Source organism: Talpa occidentalis, unplaced genomic scaffold (genome assembly GCF_014898055.3).
Source record: "Talpa occidentalis isolate TD23 unplaced genomic scaffold, MPIMG_talOcc4v2.1 talOcc4.10, whole genome shotgun sequence".
In the NCBI taxonomy this organism is placed as follows: domain Eukaryota; kingdom Metazoa; phylum Chordata; class Mammalia; order Eulipotyphla; family Talpidae; genus Talpa; species Talpa occidentalis.
In genome coordinates, this window is record NW_023600993.1 from 12,813,436 (window position 1) to 12,841,123 (window position 27,688).

At 44.8% G+C, this 27,688-nt stretch overlaps 1 protein-coding gene across 1 annotated transcript; it reads left to right on the top strand.

Moving 5' to 3' along the window:
• Positions 1–8: 8 nt before the first annotated feature.
• OXNAD1 (oxidoreductase NAD binding domain containing 1) lies at positions 9–27,124 on the top strand. The gene is made up of 8 exons (XM_037524758.2): positions 9–346; positions 3,861–3,981; positions 4,254–4,317; positions 13,324–13,430; positions 19,142–19,283; positions 25,025–25,267; positions 26,058–26,166; positions 26,814–27,124. Exons 2-8 carry the CDS (start codon positions 3,869–3,871, stop codon positions 26,966–26,968), a joined length of 933 nt encoding a protein of 310 aa, XP_037380655.1. The 5' UTR covers positions 9–346; positions 3,861–3,868; the 3' UTR covers positions 26,969–27,124.
• The last annotated feature ends 564 nt before the right edge of the window (positions 27,125–27,688 follow it).

The following is a 27,688-nucleotide window of genomic DNA, read 5'->3' on the forward strand; positions in this document are numbered from 1 at the left end:
ACCGGAAGTTCTCGGGCGCCGGCGGTGGGTTTCGCCGGGTCTGACAGATCCGGGCGTGCGGCCGCGGCGCCGGGGCGCTTAGAGCAGCGATGGCTGCGGGATCTTAACCAGACCTGGCTGGAGGCCGCGTGGGCTTAGGGAACAACAACCCCGCCCCCCACGCCTGCGAAAAAAGGGGGACTCTGCTGCCCTTCCTGTGCGGCGGCGGGGAGCCGCTCGGCCACCTCGCACTCCCTCCCCGCCTCCCCAGTGGCCACGAAAGCGCCCCTGGAATTTTGATTGACCGCGTGACCCTGCGCTCGGGGCGGCGCTTAGCCTGTAGTTCTGGCTGCACTTGGCTCTTCAGGTACCTGTCCTCCTCCTCCTCACTCCAGATTATCTTTAAATGTCTTAATTTGTGTTGCTGACAGGACCAAAACCTGGAAGCAGAGATTGTGCCCTGGTTTCTCACAGTTGCCAGGCTTACTGCATTGTTAGCTACAGTCTGTGTATTTATTTAACAGTAACAGCATCATCCCCTTTTATTTAGTTTGCTGTGTGCATGTTACACTCAGTGTCGTTCTCCCATTACTCCCAGGAGTTTCCATGTTACTGCATTTTATTAGCCTTCAAATGGAGATACAGAGAGTTGGGTGGCTGCACACCTAGGAAATCACACGCCTAGGAAATGAAGAGCCAGTCTGACCCCAAAGCCCAGAACAATTTAATATTTACAGGAACCACAGATTTTTCTTTGTGAAAGGAAAGACGTCAGCACGCAGAGTTATTGCCATGGGGCTTCTGTATGCCTTGAAGTGAAATGCAAATAAAAGGTTATTTGTCTTGAGAGCAGTGTTGATGCCTGCTCTGGTCCAAGCTGATTCTATGGGGGTGTAACAATACTATTCGCATTAAAGCAAGATGGAGTCAGAACTGAGCCCAGTTCTACAGATTCCAAGTCAAGTGCTCTTATAACCAGTGTCTCACTAGGTCCCCTTGCCAAATGTGAAAAACAGGAGTCCCCTTGCTTTGTCCATGTCACCTAGGAGTCTAAATCAACACAAGACATGATAGTTCTCTGAGTTTACTTGGTTTCTGTGCATTAATGATCACTGAGGTTTTCTTGGATTTTCTCTTTCACTTACATCATACACCTCACCCAATCGATCAGCCATAGAGCTGTAATCCCAAAAGGTATTCCATGTTCCTCTACTTCTGTCATTTCTGTGGCTGTTATTTTAGTCTAATCTCAGACTAGAACCTCCTAACTGGACATCCTACTTCAATTTTTGCCCCTTTATGATCCATTTTTCACATAACAGCATGAGCAGCCCTTTAAAAATGCACATCAGGGCTGTTGCATGCATTCCAGATTTGGTTTCATCAATAACCCACCGTCATAGCCGAGAAGGCAACATTGCCGGAGGTGTAATGGACTTTAGTGTGTTGTACCGGAGGTGCTAAAGACAGCCCCCATCCTCTCTGGCATAGCACATGGAATTCATGAAGCCATCAAAGCCTCAGGGCCAAGCCTCATGGAGTACTTGCATCCAACTCTGATGAGCCTGTGTATGTCCAATCAGTGGAGGCCTTTGTGCAGAACCAAATCAGCCTACTTAAGGCTGATAACCACCAGAAACTAGGGAATGGGTGGGAAATTGACAGGGAAGGGAAACCGGGTAAAGTCACTGGTTAGAGTTTTGTGGTAGTTCAGGATGATGGCAAAGAGTCTCAGACCAACGATGCCATTGAGGAGTACTGCACATCAAGAAATGAACCAATGACAAACTCTTGTTCCTTAAAAAAAGAAGAGTAAATTCATTCAAACCATTCAGTTGCTTCCTATTGCGCTTAGAATATAATCTGTGACCTCGCCACACCACGTGTGTGGCTCTGCGTCACATCTGACCCCTCTCAGCTAACCCTCTCTGCTCATACTGGCTGCGCTTCCTGCACAAGCTGGCCTGTTCCTGTGACTGGACCTTGGCCCAAATGCTGTCCCTTAAAGTCTGCTTGACTGCTTTTCCTCCTCTTCAGGCCTCAGCCAGATGACTCTTGAGAGAGGACCTTCCTGATATTCCTTCCCAACCCCATGCATCTTACTTCCTTTTTCACACTCGTTGAAATCTATGTCCCTCTCCCTCATTCCCTGTTGACTGGTGTCTGTACCCCACACTGTAAGGAAAACGTTACAATGGCAGGGGACTTGGGTCTGCTGCTTTGTTGTGCCTCCTGAGCCACAAAATGCCTGATACCCCTGTCACTGCAAATAAATAGTGTACTGACTGAGCAGAAACCAGAATAGTTCCTCTTAAGCCTTAATCTAATCTGTGTTATACTCCTTAAATGGATGTGTCATTTTATATTTTTTTCTGTTTCAACAATATCATTTATTTTTTGAAGAGGTGAGCCCTGTGAGGACACAAACATTGATAGAATATTCTTTTCTGTATGGATTTAGAAATTACTTAAGACTGTAGTTACTTAAACTTACAGTAAATATATGAAACCATTAGACTTTTTCTTTCTTTTAAATGAGAGTTGCTGAGTTTGTGTTTGTTTTAGTACCTTAGCGCTTTGGAAGGTACTTTGAACACACTTTGATAAAAATGCCCTGCACTTACCAGTAGGTGTCACTCTTGATCATAGTTACGCTTCTTAGGAAATTTTAGAATTTTACAGAGAACAGCTTTTAAAAATTAACATTTCTCTATTTTCCAGTTCAGTCAAGCAGTAGACCATTTAAAGAGCATAATCACTAAAAGATGTATTTTCTTCAAGGACAAGTTATTTTAGCAATAGTTATCTAAAAACATTGAGCAGAACAGCGTTTCTGTATTTATTTTAACTGTATGTCACGCAAATTTTATCAGGGCACCTGGCCTTAAAGGATATGCAACTGTATCATTCCAGTTGTTAGCCTGGTGTTTCAGGGGGTGGATCCTAAGTAGCAGGAGTTAATGTCAGGACAAGAAAGATGAAAACAGAAGCAGTAAGAGAAACAATCAAAATTGGAGACAGGAGAAAGACTGGAAAGTGAATCGTTAAAAGTTGACTTCGCTGTGAGGTGGTGTTATTATAACAGGCCTTCCCTTCTACAGCTAAGATAGTTGAAATTGTTATAGTTTCCCAAGTAGTGTTCTTACATGTTGTCTCTGCCATTGCAGGAACTTTGTAAGACTTTCTGTGTGGGGTACACTGTTCATGTTCCAATGGGTGTAGCCCAAGGTCTCAGTGTAACACCAGGACCAAAATAGTATGTGTCAGTCAGTCCACCTGCCATACATTAAAATCTCATGGACTCTAAGTTGCATTTTCTTTCGTTCAACAATCAATGAACCATTTCTGGTTTAGCACACTGAAAGGAGAGAAAAATTTCATAGTCTCGCCTGAGGTGAAAGAGCTTTTTTCATTTACTGAAGAGAAAAATAGCAAGTAGGTCCCTTAACCATAGTGATGCTGTGTATATGTTATACTTGGATAGAAAGTTATAAAACAAAACAGAACACAAAGATTTCCTCAATATTTCAAATTCTAAAAACTATTAGTCTATCAGGAAAAGTACTGATTTCTACCATTGCATTCACTCTGCCAACTTTTAAATATTTCTCTACCCCAAATGGCCACATTTAACATGCTATATTCCCATATCTGTCCTTTCCTTAGTTATCTTGAGAAGAAATAAAAATCTATGGGAATATTAATCTTTCTGAGCTCTCAAAGGCCCAGAATAAATTAATTATAATAAATTTATTGTTAGAAAAATATCCATGTCTTACTCCACAGTGACACAGCCCTTCATTTGGCAAATGTTGACTAAGAGTCCATTATGTGCAACTTTTCATGGAAATATTTTTACTTTCCTTTTTATGTTTCCCCAGGAAGTGCCATGGCCTGTGCTGCCATCGTGAATCCTGTGCTATTGAGAGGCTCTGTCGGTGCCGTCTGTTCTCACTCCCCTTGGGTGACACGTAGTGCTTGGCGCCACCTTTTTCTAACCAGGTGAGTCGTCGGTCCTCAGTGTCATTTGAGGTTGATTTGCGAAGAGGTGACGGGCTGATGGCGTGGGAGGCACGTCGCATTCCTGAGGACATTCCTTAATGGGGCGCTCAGCGGGGCATGCCATCAGCAGATCCCCAAGCTTTAGTTGGGTGGCGGCCATTTGTCTGGGATCCATATTGTATTTTGGGCAGCCATGCCATCGCAGGGGAAAGTAGGTGAATTATATTGTAGGAAGAGATTACGTAGTAACCTAATTTTACTTTCTGTTAAAGCATGGTGAAATCCAAAAGGAAAACTGACCACTTGGAGAGAACCGCCAATGTCGTTCGACAGGAGGTTTGTACCTTTGGGTTGCGGCAAGTTCTAGGCTGCATGGTCTGCACGGTTGGGACTGGTCTGCAGAGAAGTCGCTAGATGAGGAGCTTGGCCCTTTTGAAGGACGTCGTGGAATGTTTGATTTTGCTTTTTTGATTTTATTCAGACATTTAGCTTTAGTGTTATAAGTATATTTAAACTAATAGTAGGAAAAAACCATGTATTTCACACAGGAAGGATTATACATTTCTGTAAACACGGTCAGAAATTGTATTGCCACATTCGTTTAATTTTTATTATGACTATAGTAGGATACATTTTCTTGCAAAAGAATATTTGACTCCTACTTTCAAGCTATTTCTATTGTCAGAAAATGGTTCTGGGACCAGGGGTGGTGTGTTTGTTGGAGTCAACTTTAAGTCATTGTTTTATGTTTTTTTGGGAAGTCTGTGGAAAATTAGTTCAGCATAATACATTTATGGGTGTTTGGGAAAATATGCCTTTCCCACTGGTGATACTCTGAAAATACTTTTTATTTTGATTTGTTCAATACACAAAACTGCTGGTTCTGTGGGAGATTTGTTAAGGTTTCTTTTTTTTTTTTTTAAGATTTATTTATTTATTTATACAAGCACTGGGTACAGTCAGAAGCACGGGAGGGTGAGAGAATTCACCAGAGCCAGAGCGGGGAGCAGAGCAGGCAGAAGGACCAAGGTACACTGCTAAGGAGAGCAGTGGGCGGCAGGAGAGGTCTGCGCGCCATGTGGGACCCTCCTCCAGTGGCCGGGGGGCAGCCGGGGATCGAACCAGCGCTGCAGAGGCTGCGGGCAGCTTCGCAACCCAGCGCTCAACCGCTGCGCTACCGGGGAGGCCCCTGTTAAGATTTCTTTTTAAAAAGTAAAATGATTGTTTTGAAGAAAGAGTGGTTTATTCCACACTCTTCTGTTGTATTTTGATGCAAGTAGATTTACAGCAGTTTTGGTAATTCTGTAAAGGGCCAGATAGTGTTTTAGGCTTGCGGGGCCTTGCTATCTTAGTTCCAGATATAAAACTCTTTCTTTGTGACATGTGAAGACAGCCACAGGCAGCACATGAACAAATCAGCATCGCTAGATCCAATAAAACATGCTTTACCAAAACACCCAGACTAATTCTGTGGATCATAGTTGCCAATCCCTGAGTCACTTCAGAATTGCTCAGAACAAAAAGCATTGGGACTTTGGGCCTTATTTTGAGCTAAGTTTAAGTACACTACACAGAAGTAGTGTTTTTGATGGAGAGTTGACAATTTTAATGCCCAGGAGCCAGAAGTCATAGGGGTAATTCTATCACAGGATTACCTTGGCAGAAGAATTTCCAACTCTGAGTCTCCTCCTCCTCCTCTCGGGTTTCTCATTTCAGCTCTTTGCCTAAAGGAACAACATCTGGGAGGAGGGAGATAAAGCGAAGTGATATCTGAGGCTACCCCACTGGTGTAAGGTCATCAGGGGTTCACCCCAACCCTTCAGATGCAGCTCCTAGCCATAGAGCAGCAGCGCAACCTTGGACTTGTCAAAATGAACAGCACTACAGGTTGGGCTGTAACCAAACCACACCACCTTCCCCGTCCTCTACCATGCTTGCCTTTAATTTGAATAGCAAGTATCTTTTACAAAGCTCCCCACCTGTCATTTGTTCTTCAGTTCAAGTCTGAGAGGTAGCCTGAAGGTAGGAAGGCTCTGTATTGTACAAAAGAGGAGGCTGGCTGAACCTAGGCGTTAGCTTATGCTCCTTCAGGGCCCAAGGAAAGCTCCAGCCCAGGTCTGATTCCTGCTGCCCCTCCTGGAGTGGGTGAAGAACGGAGCACACCCCCACCCCGAAATGTCCCTTCCACATTAGGCATCATGTTCCTGCCACAGAACTTGTTGAATGTTCGTATTATGATGTTAATGCCTCTTGGGGACTATAAATGTAACCAGCTTGTGGGCGGAGGAGGGTCATGCCGATGCCAGAAACAGCTCTGAATTGAATGACATTTGACAGTGTTCAAGTTCACATGTTTTTCTTAAGGATCAAAGAATAAGCAGTCTGGCTTAGAAATGTCAAGGAGATAAGAGTAGAAATATTGTAATGCAGTAACGGTTGTTCCGGCAAGGCTCAGATGACTTCATCGGCGAGGTCACTGCTTGGCCTCTGCAGAGGGTTGGCCCACTGAGTGAAATGGCCTCTAGCCAGCAATTGGATGGGAGAATTTGGTAGTGAAAAAATTCTTCCAATTACTGATTCTCAAGCATTTGTTTGGAAATGATGCCAGACACTGAAGGTCCTGGGATTACAGTCTTGAAAATGGTAAGTAAGGTTCTTGCCCTCAGTCTGGAAGGGACTCCTATCAGGAGACACTGGCTTTCCACACCTAATTGATTTTAGAAAAGCCACTAACTATTTTTCAGCTATGCTAGTTTGCTTCTTGTAGAAGCCCGTGCATGATCTTACAAATGCCTTATGTATGTTGTTACCTTAAGGGTTCAGTAGCGCGTGTGTGCGTGCATGCGTGTGTGTGCATGTGTGTGTGTGCGTGTGTGTGCGTCTTCCCATATCATCAAGCAGTTCTCCGACACTGGCTGGGTATCCTACAGTTCTACTCAGTTCTGACACTGTCTGCCCTGAGAGCATCAGGTCCCACAGTAAGGCTTAAGCTGTCACCCAAGACTCCTCTACCCCCCATCTCCAGCTTTCAGTCTCAAGTCTACTTGTCACCGTGCTTCTGACCAACCAGCTATGAATCTGGAGTTCTCAAGACCCTCCTCCTGAGTCCAATAAGTTTGCTAGAGCAGCTTACAGAATTCAGAGAAACATTTTACTTACTAGATCACTGGGTGCAACTGAGGAAAAGCCAGATGGTAGAGACACACAGGGGAGGTCTGGGAAAAAGGCACAGAGCTCTGCTACTCACCGAGCACCCCAGTGTCCTCAAATCTCCATGCATTCACCAACGTGGAAGCTCCTGGAACCATCCTTCTGGGTTGCTAGAGGCGCTCCACCACACAGGCCTGCTTGCTTGTCGGCTGGCAGTTGATTCAACCTGCATCCCTTCTCTTCCTGAAATTCTGGGGATGGACCAACCAATCACATGGTTGGTGCCCCCGGTGACCTGCCCCCTCCTTTTGGGGGTTGAATAATTTAGTGGATGTCGATGGTAGCGTGTGTTGGCTAAGGTGGAGAAGAACAGGTTCGGGGGAGGGGAATAACGAAGTCAATTTTGGAGAAGTCTGAGGTGTGAGGGTGGGTGGGAGATGGAACCGCAGATGAAACAAGATGAGCTACGAGTTTTGTCAAGTTTAATCAGCTGTTGAACCTGGGTCATGGGTACATGAGAATTCATTATGCTATTTTTACTACTTTTGTGTATATTTGAAATGTTCCCCAAACATGAAAAGGAAGAAGCGGGAGAACACAAAGAGTTCTGTGTTAAATGGATATATGAATTTGGGAATAAAAAGTTTAAGCTGTGCTGGAAATAAAAAGTTTCAGCCGTGCAGAGATATCGTTACTGCTTTCCTCACTTAGGAGGTGCCAAGAGTTTCAAAAGCAAGATAGAGGGTAAAGAAGGAGGGGCCAGGACTGAGCTCTGGGATGAGTCCATATTTAGAGGTTCAGCAGAAGTGGGGGGTGGATGGCGGGGGTTCAGCAGAGGAGAGGGAGTGAGCAGTGAGGCGGGGGGGGGCATCAGTGTCTTGAAGTCCTGAGTTACAGGAGTCACTGTCCTGCTGAATTCTGCCGTGAGGACATCACTGGGCTTATCAGAGACCAGCTTTAGCACCTTGCTCAGGGAGAACAGAAGGCAGGAAAGCAGACGAGGACCACACATAACTCATGAACTATTTTTACGTGAATGGGAGTAGAGAAAGGGGTGATGATCGCTGGATTAAGGGAGAGGCTTGTTTCGCGTTTGATTTGAGAAGCCGCGAAGCACAGAGGGCAGGTGTCGGGAATCAAATCACTGCTTTGCCACTTAGAGGCTGCGGGGCCTCAGTTTTCTCATGAAACACCTGCCTTCTAGGGTTGTTGTGAAGATTGATTGAATTAATGTATGTAAAGTAATGCATGGTGAGCACTATATATAGGTGTTTGCTGCTGCTCTTCCAACGTGAGACGGGATAGCCAAGCACTCACCTGTGTTCCCCCGCAGAGGGGGAGAGAGGGATGATGGCTGAGAGAAGGTGCTTCGTGAAGTAAAGACAGGAAAGGGCACAGAGGAGATTCAGCCCAGGTGGGCCTTGCTTGCCAGGATGTAGACTTGACAGGCTACGTCACTGGAGAAGTAAAATTTTATAGTTGACAGGATTTTGTGGTCCTTCCTTGTCAGTAAATCATTTCAGTAAAACCAGTTTCATTTAGTCAAATTCCTCCTCAGCAGGTTGGTGTTCTGCGCAATTTAAATGTCTCTGGTGTCTCTGGGTGTCCTCATGTGTGAAATAACGTGCTGTTCCTGACAATGACTAAGTTGTCCTTCAACTCTGAAATCCTCTGCCCTAACTTTATTTTTGTTTCAAGTCATCTCTCATCCTAGCTTTGTTTAAATTGTAAGCCAGCTAATGAATGAATGGGCGTGAACAGACACAGCCAGCAGCCAGGTTTCCCAAAGAAAGACCTGCTTCCGGAATAGAAATTTTTGCAGAAGTAACATCAAAATATCCCACATAAAACCAGCTCTTAAAAATCAGTATGATGGAATTTCCTCTTAGATGCTGACTCCGTCAAAGCATTAAAAATATGAGCTAGTAAAAGTTGGCAAATGTATTGTTATTTTATTGAACAGTAGAAGAGTCTAAATGTTATTTTATGGAAAACTTCATTTCCTGCCATGTGTTTTAACTTAGGACATGGCTAGTTGAGGTTTCAGTTGGGAAATCTTTTGATCCATTAAGTATAAGAGCAAGTACAAATGTAAAACATAGTTTCTCCATCATGTTCTGCTTATTCAATAAAAGTAAAGAAAGAATGGCCTATAACAAGGGCCATGATTACAGATCTTAATTATGTGAAACTAGCTTCAGAATAAAACAAAGATGCAGCCTTCAAAAAGATTTTGCTAATGTTTTTAATCCACTTTGCTAGAGATCTTTGTGTGGTGTACATTATTTGTATTAAATAAAATGGAGTGGTGAGAGGGAGGCATATCTTTGCAAACCACTCATTCTGCAGGGTACTCTGTTTCCCAGTTCTGGCAGTGTTGCCCGTGTTATCAGGACTAGTAGCAAGAGGTGTGTGTGTCTGCGTGTGTGTGTGTGTATATATATATATATATATATATATACGCATGTATATATGTATGTATGTATATATGTATGTGTGTATATATGTGTGTGTGTATATATGTGTGTGTGTATATATAAAATACAGTGTGTATATAGTATATATATGCTATATACTATATATGCTATATACTATATGTTATATACTACATACTATACACTATATATACACTATACTACACTAGATGTAGTACATATACTATATATATATATATATATCATTGCCATGTTTAAAGTTTATATGTACCTAGTTTCATTCAAGAATCTAACTGATGTCAGTTAAACTGTTACAAATGAGATAATCTAGCTCTTGACTGTATTTTTACAGATTATTACATTGAAAGAAAATAATGAATGTTTATAAAATAAATACCTTTTTTGTAAACCTTAAAAAATGAGAGTAATGATGTAATGGTGAATCCTCTGATGATTACTACTTGTCTTTGTAATGAGATATTGAGAAAATGAGGCAAAGGAAGATACCTGTTCTGCTGAAGAAATCCTGCCTTCCTTGATCTCGCCTACAGATTTAAAATTAATCCCAAAGTTCTGTAGTTTTTTTTTTCCACCTGTCTTTGTAAACAACCAAAAGGTTTCTGGACTTCTTAACCTTAGTTCTAGAAACCAATTTTAACTGAGTTTTGTTAAATTTTTTACTCATTTTGCAAACTTACTGAACCTTACAATGTGTTGGTTCTGAGCTTGATCTAGGGAATTGAAAGGAATGTCAAGAATACTCTAGAAGTATTTGTGGGAGGAATGAATATGGTGGGTTCAGTGTACACATAAACGAGTTTCTTGCTGGGACCCGGGCTTGAACCCTGACTCAGCCACTCCTTAGTGATCTTGAGCAAGTGACTAAACCTTTCAGTTTCCTCATCTGCAGAATGGAAAATAACAGCACCATTTCTTGGGGTGTAATATGATTACTCCTATCACCTAAATGATAATGCACTGAATATTTAACCCAACACCCAGAATATACTCGAGACAAACGTGCCTTAGACATTGGCTGTTGTTACTCACAGGAGTGTAATTGTGAGCCTGTGATTGGCAGGGAAATACTGATTAGTGAGGGAGGTGGGTTAGTATCTTTGGGAATGCTTGAGGCCCAACCCAGAGGTAGGAGAGGAATGTGGCCATTTAAAAAAAGATTCAAGGGGCTTTTCCATTGAGGGAGGGAGAAGGAGGAACAGTACAGGAGGAGGAGGACCAGTCAGAGGCAGGAGTTCAGTGTCGGCTGCCCCAGGCACGGAGAAAACTTCAGGGTGGAAAAGAAGTAAAAGAATCAAATTCAAAGAGATCAGGGAGAGTGAGAACTGACACTGGGCGTTGAGTTTGGTTGTTGAGGAAGATGCCAGCCAACCTTGGAAGGAGACGTTGCCAGAGGGAAGCCAGATACCTGTGGTTGTGGAGAGCGTCAGGACTAGGAAAGGCTGTTGGGAAGGAAGCGTCAGTAGAGGCAGGGATTAAAGGCAAGATTTCTCAAAGAGCATAACGACAAGTCTGGCTTTTACATTTATATGAGCAAAATAGTAGGCTGTGGACACAGCCACCGCAGCGCACAGTCCTGTTGTCACCCACGAGAACAGACCTCTTGGTGGCGGACAGCTATTCCTGGGGTCCTGCGTGGCAGCGTGGGTATGGTGGCCCGGACAATAGTAAACTCATGGGCTGTAACAGATAATGTAACAAATAAATGCTAATAATTATCATTATTGCAGTAAAACAACTGACAAGTACTCACTGTGGGCCAGCAGTGTTATAAGTGCTTTGCATGTATTATCTAGTCCTCCCCACCACTCTCGGGGTGTAGGCGTTATTCTCCTTCTACACCTGAGGGACTCAGTAACCAGACCAGAGTCACATGGCTGGTAGTAAGTGCTGGAACCAGGATTAGATACCAGGTCACCCCACTGCTGAGCTGCTGATTCCTCCATGCTATGAACAGCCAGGTTATGCTGCTTCCTTCTATTTTGTTCTTAGTTGCTCAGGTGGGCAAATGCCATTAGACATCATGTCTAATGAAACAGGCCTAGAGAGAGGGAAGTTGAGTATGAAGGAAAGGGTGGTGGGGGCTGATGAGGCAGGGTTTCAGAGTAGATCAGCAGGACTAGCGTCAAAAGCACAGAGAGACAGTGGTGGAAAATCACCCCGCTTGCTCTCAGGGAGAGGAGGAAGTGAGACCTGGCACAAATACACAGAAGGGGAGGCAAGGATTTTGCCGGAGAGAGAGGCAGCCAATTTTAGGAGATGTTTTGAGGTGGTGAGGGAGACAAACATTCTTCAGGAGAACTTTCCAGTGGATTGTTAAGAATTGCCTCCTGCTAGTTGGGTTGGACCAATCCTATCGGAGAAAAGGGCTGTATGAGCTGATGCCAGCGTGGGGGTTCACTGGCCTCCACAGATTCCCCAGCACCCTTTCGAGAGCCAGGAAGCAACCACGCCCCCAAGGAGAATAACTGTTTTGGGCACTTGGTGCTGATTTTGATTTGCTGCAGAGGTGGAGTTAAATGGAGTAGAAGGTAAGGAGTCATGTGTTCTTTTCACCCTTTGGTGAAGAAGTGTCCCAGGTTTAGGGCGGAAGAGAAACCAGAGCCAAGAGGAGCAGAATAAAGGCAAGACAGGCATTTTGAACTTAAGGGGTACTGGATGGTGCTTAACCGAAGGTTGCCTAAATCAGACCTTTTCAGGGTTTCCTAGAAATCAGATCCATCATTAGAATGGTGCTTTTCAAGCTGTCTGGAAGGAAGGGCTGTTTTGTTGTTGTTTTTGTAAAATATAACAAAAAATGAGTTAGAAAAGATAAGGAAAAAAACCATCACGGTGCAGCACAATTCATAGCAGCTGGGACACGGAATCAGCCCAAATGTCCATCTGTAGCGCCTGGATCAAAAAGATGTGGTGTATCCACGCTGGGAAATTATTATTCAGCCATAAGGGGAGATGAAATGCAGCCATTTTCACCAAAATGGAAGGCGTTTGAGGGAATCGTGTGTAATAAAGCAAGCCAGAGTGACAAATACTGGACATTTACATGGCAGAAGATTTGATAGTAAAATACTTACAAAACCTGGTGGACATTAACATCATGAGGGCTCTGAGGCTAATAGGGAGCAGGGAGGGAAAGAGACAAGGGACTAGAAGGGAAGGTGATGAAGGGAAAAAGTTCAAATAAAAAAATAAATACCATTAAATATACTAAAAAGACAGAGTTACAATTCTAATTTGTTTTCTATTATTAGATTAACAATTACTCTGTGAAATTGCTCCCCAAGTTCCTAGGTGCTGACTTGTAGTTTCTGAAATTAGTTTAGCAAGGACTCGCTGCAGTCACAGAACAAGCATGGACTCATGGCCTCGGGGGGGGTGGGGGAGTCTCAGTTTTTTGTGGTCCTGATGGAGAATTTGGCCACCAGGCAGGTGGTTGACGTGGCCCCAAGCACTTACCAGAGTGACACTCAAATAAACGCTTGCTAAGCGGCCCCTTTAAGAGGTGGTTTTTGTCTGCAGAGGAAAATTAAATTAGTCTGATAGCAAGTCTCGAAAATTCGATGATAAAATTTGTTCACCTAGTGGTAGAGAGAATTTCCAAGCAAAGTGAGCTTTGCTTAAAATTTTCAAAAGCATAACTTTAGAAGATTTCAAAAAGCCTTAGATACCTCACAGCCTCGCTTTGTTCCTGGCGTCGTGGACACAGTAACCTCAGCCACAGTTCATCTTTCGGCTCTAGGTGGTGGCGGCTGCCAAGGTGTGTGGAGTTGCCCACGAGTCCCCATCCGTGAAGAGACTCCGCCTGCTGATCGCTGACAAAGGGTTTTCCTTTAAAGCTGGCCAGTGGTGAGTGCTTTTTCTGTTTCCTAAGTTGTGTGTGTTCAGGAAGGTGCTGTCAGATGGAAGGGCTTGTTTTTCCTTTGGGAAAAAGGACTTCTGTGGCCAGCGTGGCTTCCAAGGGTAGCAGGTCTAGACCGTCTCCACTTGGGGGAAGGCTTTTCTGGCAGGGAGAATCTGATTCCTTTGTTGACCTCCGAACCTACCTCTGTTTAAGCCGGTGACCCCTCGAGTCATATGAAAATCGCTGCCTTGAGTTTTTACATTCAAGGGAAGCAGCTAGTTCTGGTGGGTGCAGGAGACAGCTCTGATGATTCTGTTCTGCAGGAGTGGTCGCTAATAGAATGCACCGCAGAAATCTAATCTGCTTGAGTCATGTGTTGCTGGAACTGATCGGCTTCTTAAAAATCCGTGTCTATGTCAAATCGAGTAAACAAACAGCAGGCTGAGAAGAGGAATAACCGCTAACATCAGAGCTGACCTCCCTCCACCGAATTCCTGCATCACACATACCTGGTCTGGGCTGAGTTTAAATACTTGCTGAATTGACTCCCAGGCTCCCCTCTCAGGAACCGGCCCCATTGGGCTCTGTGGCCTCAGTGACAGCAGCAGCCCAGCTGCCCCACCGTGCCGGCACGCAGCCTCGCCCAGCAGCAGCCCAAGTGGAATTGTAAAGAAGGCGGCTCGTGTTTCCCTAGGAAAGGTGTGTTTGGGTGAATGTTTCCTTTATTTGAATAAAGCATTCATTTCTAAATGAATTTCTGGCATGTCAGTCTCGGTAGTGTTTCTTAGGAGTCACTTGACTAATTTTGGCAGTCCATCTGGAAATGTGGTTTTGTTAGAAGGGGGATGTGTGATAATAGCAAGTGTGATAATAGCAAGAGTTAGCAGTCTTGTGTTAATAGTTTGCCTTTGAATTTAGAACTAGGAAACAAGATGCTGATTGCAATAATTTGCGTTGGTGAAGCAATTTACTGCAATCTTTGCACATGTGCAGTGATACATATTAAATGCATTTGGGCTGTTGTAGGGGGGTGGGCCACATTTTTACCCTGCACAGATAGTTTAGCAGTCGTTCGATGGAAAAGTGGAAACTTTGATTGTCTCAGTCTATTCTTCCACATTTCCCTTCTGCGGGAGCATTTGTGTCCTGTACATAGCGCTATCTCTGCGCCTTCAACTGGGGCCTTGGCTTCAACCCCATGTCCTGATTACGAGAAGCCTGTGCATTTGGTTAATAAAGCTGCTCCCGTGGTGCCTGCAAGCGGGACTCTAGCTGAAAAAAAAAAATCCTCATTCCCCAGCGACACATACAGAGACAGCCTCTGCTGTGATCCTGAAGATGGAGTAACTCGGGGGTGGTGACACTGTGTCACCAGTGAACACGGTGGCCTCACCTATGTTCCTTCTGGTTCTCCTGTGAACCTGTCTCCTGCTTTGGGGGGCAGACTTGGGGGTGATCATCGTGGGTGGTTCGGGGTGGCCCTCTCCTTGCCTGGTGTGGGTTCTTGCACATTCCTGGCACCTGCACCCTCTCCCTCTTGAAGGCCATCACCCCTGATGCTCCGGGATATGGCTCTGGGACTCTGAGTGCCTGTGGAAATTTGACTTTGTGCTGATCGGCCCTTAGGTCGGGGGCTCAGCTCCTTTGGTGCTGCTGCTAGCTGGCTTGCCCACCAGCTCTCTCAGATCACCTCCTCATGGCACTTTGGGGAAAAGGACAGGCCTAGGGAAAGAGGGAGCGTGAATGTGGCGGCTGGGCCGTTTGCTCAGAGCAGAGTGCCGCTCTTGAGCACAGGGAGGCCTGCTGTTCCCGGAGGAGACGGGGCCATCACCCCACACCTCTGAACTCTTGGCCAGTGGCCTCCTCTGCCACCTGTCAAACTCTGAGGAGGAGGCTCCAGACCTGCCTCTAAACAGTGCTCCGAGTTTTGGGCTCAGGTGCCCAGTGGACACTGCATAGGCCAGACCCGTGCTTACTGTGTTCTGCCGGGCTCCTGGCGGGGACTGGTTCCTGTCCTCGGAGATTATTTCCAGGAGGTCAGACGATCCGGTCCAGAGAGAGAGGCCAAAAGAAGAAACCCCTTAGAACCATTTCTCCCATGAGCTCCTCTTACCGCTGGGTCCTCCCCTGAGCACCTAGGTCCTCGGTGATCCTGCTCTTGACCTTTGCAGAATTCCTAGAAAAATTGGCAAATTGGCGCATGCACACACACACACACACACACACACACCCTTGGGGTGGAGTCTGCCACCAGTGGTCCTGAAGCCCATGTGGTGCCCAGGCTTACATGCCGGATGCCTTGGAGTCTGGCTCCCCAGCTTGCTTCTCTGCCTGCTGACTGTGATGTGGGCATTTTCCTTCCTTCTCTGGGCTTCTGCGACCATGGCCTTACACAGGGAAGAGTAATCATCCTCTGTTTGGGCTGTGTCACGTGTTTAAAAGATGCTTAAGGCTTAGCTTTATTAGTTTGTCTTCCTTTTTTGTTATTGCCAGTGTTTCACTCAGTCATTTAGCTCATCTGTGCCAGCGAGGCTCAGCAGGCAGATTCCAGTTGAGTTCCTTGGAGGGGTCCCCTGCAGTGAAGTCGCTGGTTGGCAGTGTGGCAGGCAGGGTAGGAGGGGTGACAGCAAGTCTACTCCCCAAGGGGCCGCAGTCAATACTGACTTCACCCTGGGCTGTGCACAGGACACCGCCTGAGAGGAGGCCAGGCCAGAGTTTCACAGAGAGAAGTGTGTCTCTATTTAATGCAAGATAACATAAGATTTTATGCTTGAAAGTGACTCTGGGCCCTTCTAAGAGAACATCAGGCAGAAACAGAGGAGCAAGATGAGAGGGACAGGACTTGCCCCCTGCCCTCCTGCAGGGCCACAATGGTGGGCATGTTCCTTGGGCCCTGTTCAGACCGTCCTGCTCCATCGCTGGTCTGGTGGGCGCTGTGTGACCTTCAGACACGTACGACGTTTTTCTGAATTCTTCATGCTCGGGAGAATTGACTGCTGCCGCCTCTGCTTTCCTCTTCACCCCAGCCCCTGCAAATACATTAAAAATTAATACTAATAAAGAACAGTGGCTTTATTAATGTTTTCCTGATAAAGTCAGGAGCACATATGTTGGCGCTAAGAAGAAATCTATGCTAAGTACATCTCCTTCCAGACAGCTCTCAGCGCCGAGCACAGTCTCTGTCACAGACAGATTTTTCATGGCCTGTCTACTCGGTGTCGTCTGCAGTGTTTGCATGAGGAAGGGGGGGGCCCCAGTGCTGTAGAGTGTTGGGATGTCCTGGGGAAGCATTGCCACCTGGCCCCCATTTGTGTACCTGCTGTGTGCTGGCGCCGGGGGCTGCTTCTCTGGCCCCAGGGCTGCCTGCGGGGTGACAGAGGTGAGATGTATGCTTCCCTGCAGACTTGAGCACGCCTCTCAGTTCTGCAGGTACCCCTGGGGTGCAGTAGTGTCTCAGTTCTTGGCTCCAGGAGTACAAGTCCAGTATGTGCTTAAAATTCAATTCTTATATGATGTTTTACTAAATATGTATTGTATGTATTTTATCAATTCCATTAAATTCCATTTCTTAATTCCGTTCAGACGAGGTTTCTGTGCCATTCAAATTCTTCTGTAGCACTGAACGGAGTCCTTTTTTCTAAAGGTGGAGGTAGCTTTCCCAAGTTACTTGAGAAGAGATTCCCTTTCACTCACCTTCGAGAACAATCTTGATCAACATCAAGCAGTAGAGGGCACTAAAGTTCAGGAGATGGAGCCACAAAAGTAGATCATTGCTTGTTTTTTTAAACATGGAAGCAGTGGAGATGCTATGTACCTCCTCTGTGATAGTCTATCGCTCCCGTGTTGATAAATATTGCCCATGGTCTTTTAAAATTTGTATATTGTCTGAAATTAAAGGGGAATTAAAGTATTTATGGATAAGTATCAAGTGAATATAGGCAAAAATAGGCTAGGGAACTAGCGACCAGAAATGGAGTATTTCTAGTCCAGACTGGTTTTTTAAGACTATAAACATTGACTGGATATTTGAGGTCAAGGATCAGAGGAAAATATCTTCTAAGGGCTTAGATCAAGCCAGTAGAACATTGTGTGCTTTGCATGATAGGAAGACAAGGCAGGAAAGTGATACTTTGAGTCTTTTGATGGCTGAGCAGCATCTAGATGGATGTATGCATTTTTAGAAATGGGGATGAGAATTTTTTAAGCTTTCCAGCTCTAATAAATTCTTCCATTGGTATGTAACCAGGTTTGTTGCATTTCTTAGAATTCCCACCAAAAAAAAGGGTTACTGTGGTATAGAATAACTGAAGAAACTTAGGAGAGTTCTAGACTATGGGAGTGTGGGTAGAAGCAAAGAAGGAAACCGAAGACTTTGGGAACTTCCAAGGCCAAGTCCACCAGTTTCGTCAAATGCCAGTGAAAGTTTTTGTTGCCTTTTTTATTTTACACTTTTAAAAAGCTTTTCAGATACACTTATCATAAAACTCACCCATTTAAAGTCTATAATCAAGTGCTTTTTTAGTATATTTACAAAACTGTATGCCATCGACAACAGACAAATTCTAAAACATCCTCACCATCCCTTATGCCAACCATCATTCATTCCCCAGCCCCTCACCCCCTTAAACAACCACTGTTCTACTTTATGACTTTATGGACTTGTTTATTCTGGACAAGTCGTATCAATGGAATTATATAATATGTGGTCTTTTTTTTTTGCAACTGTCTTTTTTTGCCTAATGCAATTTCAGCAGCCATCTGTGTTGCGCTCATCAGTGGAATATCAGTACGTCATTCCATTGCGTGGACACACCACATTTTGTTTACACAGCATCGGTTGGTGAAGATTAAGATTGCTCCCACTGGTAGTCTATATCAGTTAGGGTGCTATGACCATTAGCGTACAGGGTTTCCTTTGGAGCTATATTTTCATTTCTCTTGGGTTTATACTTAGGAGTAAGATTGTTGGTCATATGGTGACCATTTAACATTTTAAGTCACTACCAAAGTGGCTGTGCCGTTTTACAATCCCACCAGGATTGTAGAAGGGTTCCAGCTTCTCCAGATTTATTATGTAAAGCTGTTAAATTTTATCCAATGCCTTTTGTGTCTATTGAGATGATCGTGCGGATTTTGTCCTTTATTCTACTAAGCAGTCTCATTGATTGATTGTCAGATGTTAAACCAACCTTTTGTTCCTTGGGTGTTTTTTTTAATCTATAGTCACAAGGGATATTGAGAAATCATTTCTATTCTTGTGATAGCTTTATCAGTGTGTTACTGGCCTTCTAGAATGAGTTTGGAGAGCTTGTGAAGGATTAGTATTAATTTTTCTTAAATTGTAGGGCTTACCAGTGATGATTTTAGACCTATGATTTTTTTGCAGGAGGCTTTAAAATGACCAATTCACTCCATTTACTTAGTATGGACTTGTTCACAATTTGTTTCTTCTTAAGTCCCATTTGGCAGTTTGTGTCTTTCTTGGAATATGCCCATTGCATATCAGCTTCGTAATGTTTGGTCTTACAGTTTTTCATAATATTCCTGTATAATCTTTTTCATTTTTGTGAGATTGGTGATGCTGTCCCCTTTCACTTTTGACTTTAGTAATTCAATCTTTTCTTAGTCTGGCTAAAAGTGTGTCAGTTTTGCCTATTTTGTTGCCCACTTTTAAAATTACTTCCACAATAATTATTTATTTCGTCCTTCCTTTCAGGATTGATTTCTTTATTCCAGGAGTCTCTGTGGTTGGTGGATTCTCAATATGCTCTAGCCCGAGACTGCTGGAGCAAGAGAGAATGATAGAGCTGGCAGTGAAATACACGAACCACCCTCCTTCCCTCTGGATTCACAATCAGGTGAGCAAATTGCCAGCTTAAACTTGGGAATCTGGGCATCTCTGCCCTGCACCACATTTGTGTTCAGCACACTTACCTCCAGACTTGCGGGAAAAGGGCACACATGCTTGCAAACAGACCCCCCCCCCCCCGCCAATATCCCAAATGCAGACTCCATAAAGGGCAAAGAAGCAGAATCCTTCTGATGCATTAAGGATGGCCCAAAGATCTTTTGGGATCTGGAAATATCTTCTAGGTCACCAAATTCTGTTCATTTGAATACCACTTTAGGATTAAACATTTTACTTTTTATGTAACTTTTTGAAAATTGACTCTCTTAATGCATAAATGGCAAATCTTTAAATCAAATTGTCTTGTCCCAACCATCCTAAATAAAGAGAATCACACTATCGTTCTCTCACTTGGAGGGGAAACAGTCTCTGATTACATACTGCTGGTGCCCAGAGCCGAGTTCTGCTAAATCTGTGGTGCCATTTCAGTCTCTGGAGAGTTCTTCACACAGGATCTGAGAGGGAATCCACATTTGCTGCTAATAACTCACGCTGCCCCCCCAGGCTGAACACAGTCCTACATAAGCTGCTCATTACCTACCTGCTGGAACTCTGACAACACGGAATGATCTCAGAGGAGATCAGTCACTTGTTTTCTTAGCTTTTGATTCATGTCTCCTTCTTGCTGCCATCTTCACTTCTAGAATGTACCATCTGTGCGAATCTGACTTCACATAGAGCTTCTTCCTTTCTTTTCCTGGAAATGATCAGAACTCAACAAAGGAAAACAGAAACTTCATTTTCAGCACAACTTAGAAACACATTCCATTATGTTTTACATAATGAAATGTTAGTTTATGTAGGAGCCATGTGGGACTAAGAAGGGGCCAGAGACCACCAGTAGCAGATGTCATAGGTCACCACCAAGAACACGGGGGAGTGGGGTGGAGGCAGAAGCTTACAGCCTCTTGTGAGTGTGTTAAATGGACATTTGTTAAGAGAGCCCGGGGTGTACAGTGGAGAGCCAGTAGAGAAACTCAAATAGAGGCTTTTACTCACAGGTCCTGGAGGAAATACTTGCCTGTCTGAGGGCCACATGGGGAGGTCAAGGCAGGGTGTAGGCAGAGAGATTCAGCACGTGGGGTATATGCCTTCATGAGGGCCCTTGGGAGGAGTACTTTGGGATTCCTTAGACTAAGGCAGGGTTGGTCAGTTCAAACCAAGAAAAGCAGGATTTTTGTAGGCTCCATGGGGTCTTATCTAAGGGTCCCACGAGAGAAAGACTTTGGAGTCAGAGGGAACTGGTTATACCAAGGTCATTGGGAAATCACTTCTGGAACTTCTGTTTCCTTGTGGCTCTGCAGGCTGTTAATGAGGCAGCGAGCTCGTGTGTGGGGCTAGTGTCAGTAGAAGGCCCCACAGGTGGCTTGCCAACACAGTGGGTGCTGAGGCCGCAATACCATGGAGTATCTTAGCTGAATTCTCAGCATAACCCTTGTCTGCACGAGAGTGTGAAAACAAGGTGAAATTAAAGGTTCCAACAAGATGCACTTGGGTTCTGTTAGGAGACAGCGCACAGAGGACCAGCTCACACAGATAAGCCATATCTGTAGCAGCAACATGTCATTGTAGTGGCTGGAGCGCACTTTTGTGTTGTGAATCGTTATTTTAGGACACTCTCTTGGCTCATCATACGATGTAGGACCTTCGTGAAAATAGAGGATCAAAAAAAAAAAAATCCCTATTCACGCAATTGCATGAAAGAATCAAGAAGACATGAATAAATGGAGAGATATAGTATGTCCATGGATGAGAAGATGCAGCAGAGAAGTCAGTTCTCTTAAATCGATAGTCTGTATTTGCTAACAGCAGCCAAAATATCAGCAGGACTTTTCGTAGATCTAAATAAACCAACTCTAGGGTTTGTATGAGAGGCAGAAGAAGTAGAATAGCTAGGTCCATTTTGAAAAAGAAGAATAAAGAGGGAGGAATTAGTAAATTCAGATTAAAATAAAGCTGTAATAATCAAAACAGTATGCTGGGAGGGAAGCAAGACACACAGATCAATGGAACAGAATAAAGAGCTCAGAAACAAGCGTGTGTGTGCGCACACACACACACACACACCCCACAGTCATTTGATTTTTGACAAACAGGCTAAAGAAAATCAGTGAAAAAAGGATAATCTCAACAAATAGTGCCAGAGCAATTGTACATAACTATGCCAAAAGAAAAAAAAATCACACTTTATATTCAAAATTAAAATAGAGTATACATCTAAGTGTAATGGGACTGTTGTGTATCTTTAGTTGTGCTTGCACAGATCTACCTGTGTTAAAATTCATAAACTGCACACCAAAAGGAAAAAAAGTTTATGATAAGGTGATTAAAAAAGCCTTAAATCAATAGGGGCATAAAATACATATATATATTCTTGTGCTTTGCATGTCAAGCTGTGTGTTCAGAGCAACCCCAGGTGTGCCTTCACATTTCCATTGTAAATTTTCACCCCCTGACCTCCTCAGGCCCTCCTTTGATGAGGCCTCAGCCACCCCATTCCTTTTTTGCATTCTCTTTGGGTTTTCCACCCATCGCTGTGGCTCTAGACTGCGCCCTGAGTCTCTCAAAGATGCCACGGGAATGGGACCAGCCAAGAGTCCACGTGTCCTCAGACTTCAAGTGAGCTTAGCAAGCCTGCTCCCAGTGCCCCAAGCCCCCTCAGTTGTCAGCCCCCACGTGCCCTGGCCTGCTTCTGCTCGGTGGGCTCCCTGCTCGGTGTCATGCCTCATTGGCATTTTAATGAAGGAACTTACTCTTAGAGCGGTGGAAAATCTCCAGTGGCATCGCTTGAATGCACGTCCTAATTGTAGCGCCTGCTCCACTCTGCCCAGTGGGAGTTGCAAACAGCCTTTATGAAGTCAGATTTTTCTTGGAACTGTTCTCAGGTGGCTATTTTCCTCCCGAGGATTGGTCTTATTAAGCTATTAGTGTGGACAATGGAGGCGCGTGAGTGTCTGGGTGGCAGCAGGCTGCTCCGCCGGGGCATGAGATGAAGTGCCATAAACGTCTTCCTTTATTTTATCTGCTTTGGCTGGAGCTCCTGTCAGGGCAAAGGGTAGGGACGGGACAGCCATTGTGTGCCGAGCTCCAGTTGCTGGGGAAAGGTGGTTTACTTCACAAGGAGAAAATCTATCCCCAAATGAGATACATTTTGGAGTAACTGAAAGTAACGTCCTTAGCTCGCTTCCACGTCATACTGAAAGGACCGTGAGGCCTGTGTTCACACAACACTGGTCATTTCTGTTGACCAACAAAAGACAAAAGTGACTTTTGATTCCTTCCAGATGCTAGCAAATTAGAAGATAAGTCTACTGAAGATTACTTTGTCACTAAAGAGACGACAGACTTCTTGAGTATTATCTTTCCCTGGGGCACATTTTCTTGCCAACTTTAGGGTTGGAGATAACTCTGGTTTCTAAAAGCAATAACTAAAGGCTGGGTTTGTTGTCATTTCTCTGTGTGCTGAAGATGACCACCGGAGGAAATAACTTCTCTTTCATTTACCCTTAGACTTTTCTGGAGAGAGAAGTTCCAGGCAGGCAAGGGGTGGGGGAGGGCTCAGGATGAAAGCCATTGTCATCCTTTGGCAGCGCCTCTTGTGTCTTAGATCCCCTCTTCAAGACTTGAAAGGAAGGAGCATTTCAAAGTGCTTGGGTAGCCTGTGTCGTGGTTCCTAGATTTTACTTATTCCTAGCAGAATGCTCCCTTGCTGCTAATTTCTTTTGTTAGAAATGAAAACCCACTTACCATCCATCATGCAAAAATCTCCTGCATATTTGAAATAGTTAAGTTCAGACTTTTTCTTTTCCTTCAGAGAAAGGATTTCCATTCACTTAAAAGTTCTTTATCCAAAAGGACCCCGATGGTAAATTCAGATAATTTTCCTTTCCTTAGATTTTCTCTATGATTAACTTTTCTGAATTAAATTCATGTCAGAAAGTCCTTAATGCTTACCTGCCATGCAAGGTGCCAAGGTTGATTGCCATGTTTGGTCTTCAGAAAGCACATAGTCCGTTCTTCTTAGGAGGACGTTCATTTAGTTAATTTATGTTGGGAACATGTAATCAAACAAACCTATGCTCTTAATAGAAATTTTTTTATTCCTATATTCTGTTAGTCCCAGGGAAGAAGGAAGCGGTCACTCCAGGTGCTTTTTCTTACACCACAGCCTCAATGACCAACATACCCTCTCTCTTAGAGCCTGATGCAGCGGGGAATCCCTCCGCTCTCCCCAGGGTGTCAGGCTTGGAAGATGGGCGGGAATGGTATGGTTACACATTTTCCAGATGCAGCAGCAGAGAAAAGGTGAAGTTAAGGGTCTGAGTGGATGTTACAGGGGCTGTGGTTAAAACCTAGCTTTTAGCTTCTAGATCAGTACAGTTTTCTCCAAACAGGTTCTCAACACTTTCTGAACCCTATCAGATCCAGTGCTTCCTTTCTAGAACTGCCCTACAGTTAGTGTAATCAACACAAAAAAATTTTTGAAGATAACATAATGCTTACATGTTGTGCAAAGGAGAAAAAATGATTCATGATCAAAGACTGTATTTTGATACATGAAGTAATCAGATGACTGTTCCTCAGCTTGGGATCTCCATGAAAACACTTAAGATGCAGATGATACAAATTTTAGGCATGTTACCAACTGGGAAATGGTTTTCCAGAACAGTGAACATGCTTGGAAACCTTCTGAATACAATAAAATACAATCTCCATAGTGCTGGCATTCTGGAAAACTGAGACACTATAGATCCATGCAAAGAGCACTGTGAGTCTTTTGTAAAACGAGTTAGGGTCTGGTCTCATGTCATTACAAAGCATTTTCCACCCATATGATGGCCCCTGGGTCATTCAGAAGTCTGTGCATTACAGGTAACGGGGTGCTGTTAACCCCACTCTCTGAGTCAACACCCTGACACGCCCTCCTGAGTTCTGTGCAGTGCACACTCCCCCTGTGGCTGATGCCAAGCTCCATGCAGAAACTGGCTCACAAAATTCCTGTACATTTTACATCTCCTGCCCTTTCAATGCCAATTGGGTTCCCCAAATTCCTGTGACAATAAAAAAAGTGTCACCGCCCATTTCCACAACATCCCTTCAGGGTGTGAGAACCAGTGCATTTAGCAGCTAGTAGTTGCTTTGCCTGGATGGGGTGTACCTGGATGGGGTGTGCCTTGGAACAGAAGCCTCTGGCTGCCTGTTCTTGCTGCTCTGGGGGGAAGCAGGCTGTCGTGAACAGGCCCACAGTGCCCAATCCCCTCAGCCCTGCCGAGCCCAGGGCAGCCTCCATGGAATGACAGTTGCCCCCTCCTGCCTGTCAGCTCGGGGGCTTCGATCAGAACACCAGCGTGCCACTCAGGAAACCCATACTTCAGAACTGTCTGTGAGTCCCTTGGCACCTTCCACAACCCAGGGCATCGCCTAAGAAGTTAGCAGGTGGCAGACGTACTGAAGCGAGTCTGCTATGCTTCATACCCCAGTGGCTGCAGTGGGATCACAGAGGCGGAGTCGCAAATGGCCTCTATAATGGACAAGTGGGAGCAATTCCCAGGGCCCAGAGAAAACTGAGAGCAAGCTGTAAAAATAGCCCTAAATACTGGCACCAGTGCGGGAGGTGGACGCAGTCGGGTTTACGGGAGAGGAGCGGGGGGCAGAAGACCTGCACTAAGGACGCCTTCTTTCCTGCCTCAGTGTGCACTTGACTCCGAAGTTGCCGTGAGAGTGGGCGGAGAGTTCTACTTTGACCCTCAGCCTGCAGATGCCTCTAGAAACCTGGTGTTGATTGCAGGAGGCGTCGGGATTAACCCTCTGCTTTCCATCCTGCGGCATTGGGCAGATCTGCACCGAGAGTGGGTGGACGGAGGAAGGGGGTGTGAGATGGGAGTGGTGAGACTCTTCTACAGCGCCAGGGACACCAGCGAACTCCTGTTTCAGGTAAGGGCGGAAGGGACGTTTCAGAGTCTGCTCCGAGCAGCCCCGCGAATGGCAGTCACTGTCCGGGGAACTTTCTTCTCGCAGTCCCGTCCTGCCTGCAGTAGTTCTCAACAAAAGACCTGCCAAGGCTTAATCATGTTGAAGTGAGAATGAACCAACACAGCTTACCCAGGACCATGAAACCAACGAGGGGGGAGGAGGCTCCCCAGAAGCGACAGAATAAGGGCACGCTTGGGGGGCTTGACTCCAGACGTGAGTGAACAGAAGCCACTACAGCCCCGAGATTCCTTAAAGAGTCAAGAGCCGGGGGTGGGGGTGGGGGTCTTGTGTTCCAAGAGTAGGTGACTCCCCATAGTTTGGACCCAGCTGGGTCACCGAAACCCCCCCAGTCGCATCTGTGGAGACTAAGTCCACGTGAGGGAGAGGCTTTCACTCTGGGTGGGTGTGCAGCTGCAGAGATGAACAAAAGAACAGAAACAGTTAAAAGACACAACTGTGGTCAGTGAAACTGCTGCCTAATTGCCAATAGGCGAGAAAAAGGGAAAAAGAAAAAAACTCCCGGAGAGTTAGTAATATGCTTGTTAGCATATTCAGATTTCAATTAAAGCCAAATAGCCCTCTGTGCTCTGAACGCTCTGGCCTGCTCGGCTGCAAACAATATCCCTCTGAGTGGAGAGCAGGAGCAGCAGACGTGTGCGGAATGGGAGTCGAGTCCGCGTCGGTGGCTGTGCACATCTGTTCTGGTTTTTTTTTTAAATTGTCTTGTGACCAAATATGTTTGACATTCCAGAAAAATATCCTCGATTTAGTAAATGAATTTCCTCAGAAGATTGCATGCAGTTTGCATGTTACAAAACAGACTACACAAATCAGCGCCGAACTCAAGCCATACATCACTGGTGAGTCCCCCGAAGATATGGTGACTGTCTCCTCCAAGGTATTTGGGGGACCTGCCAGTGGGTTGAGTCGATGTTTTATTGTTGGGAGTTGCTTGGCTGGGAATTCCACTACCTGGGGAATTGAGCGATGATTCATCATGGAGAAAGAAGGAGAGATTTAGTCAGACTGACTTACTATACACAGGTTTCCTGCTGCCCGTATTAAAAATTTATTTTCCACATTTGCGTCATCACTATAGGATGCATACAAAGAATTTATATTCCGGCTTTGACTGAAGCGATTCCATTTGCCATGAATGGTAACTTAAATTACTCATGGTTTCTCCTGCTTGGAAGGATTTTTCATAAACCAGTTTATTTACTTTGCTGAAGGCAGTTTTGAATCTTTAGCGAGGACTAGTGTGCTAGCTGGCCCTGTCTGAAGAGGGCATTATGATGAACCTCCCACTTTGCCAGCTCTAAGTTTAAGAAACCTCTAGATGCACTCTCTGCTTGAGTCTGACCCCAGATGCTAACAAGAGCCATGTACATGGCAAGACACCCCGAGCTCGACTTACCAAAAATAAACATTGTCGCTGAGTTGTGGTCAGGCCTTCAGTACAAACATGTCTGACTTAATTTGATGTTTATTCTGTTTTTTTTGGTAGAAGGAAGAATAACAGAGAAGGAGATAAGAGATCATATTTCAAAAGAGACTTTGTTCTATATTTGTGGCCCACCTCCGATGACAGACTTCTTCTCCAAGCAACTAGAAAAGAGCCATGTTCCAAAAGAGCACATTTGCTTTGAGAAGTGGTGGTAGGGAGCAGGCAGAGGTAGAAAGGAGCCAGATTTGAGGCCCAGCCTGGACGGAAAATGTTATCTGACTCATGGCAAGGGGAACTTAACCTGTGTTCAATCTTATTTGATAAGACTAAGTGACCAGCTGGATGAGAAAAGCAAAGCCAGCTGACAGACTTGAGTGAAACTATTTTTTACTGTATTGGCTTTATTTTTTTAATCACTATTTGATTATCTCATGAATGTGCCTCAAATTGGTCATACAGATTTTCTTTCCCATTAGGGAAAAAGATGATATATGCTTACACTTAATGATGTGAAAGGTAGTTTTGCGTATGAAATGGAGCTTATTTTTAAATTATTTGACAGTAACCTGTATCTCTCCGTTCAATAAACATAATTTCTAACACAAAGCCTTTGAAAATTCTTTGTATTTAATGTCATGGTAAGCTTTTACTGTGGCCTGCAGCCTTGCTTCTTTGAACCTTCAAAGTTGGGTTTGGAAATAGAAAATTGTTAGGAATTGGGTCCTCCCTGGTAGTGCAAGGGGTTTAAGCCTCAGCACTATGAAGCTGTCCACAGCCACTGCAGCACGAGTTCGATTCCCGGCCTGGGAGCTACCCACATGGCACAGCAGACCTCTCCTGTCTCCCCGCTGCTCCCCTCAGCAGTGTACTTCAGTCACTCCACCTGTTCTGCTCCCCACTCTGTTTGGTGAATGCTCTCACCCCTGCACCCCTGG

Bases quoted from the DNA above. Each gene is read 5' to 3' on its own strand.
- OXNAD1 (XM_037524758.2), top strand. From the start codon at position 3,869: ATGGCCTGTGCTGCCATCGTGAATCCTGTGCTATTGAGAGGCTCTGTC. The intron at 4,318-13,323 runs GTTTGTACCTTT...TTTCGGCTCTAG, and splicing joins CCAATGTCGTTCGACAGGAG to GTGGTGGCGGCTGCCAAGGT. The intron at 25,268-26,057 runs GTAAGGGCGGAA...TTGACATTCCAG, and splicing joins CCAGCGAACTCCTGTTTCAG to AAAAATATCCTCGATTTAGT.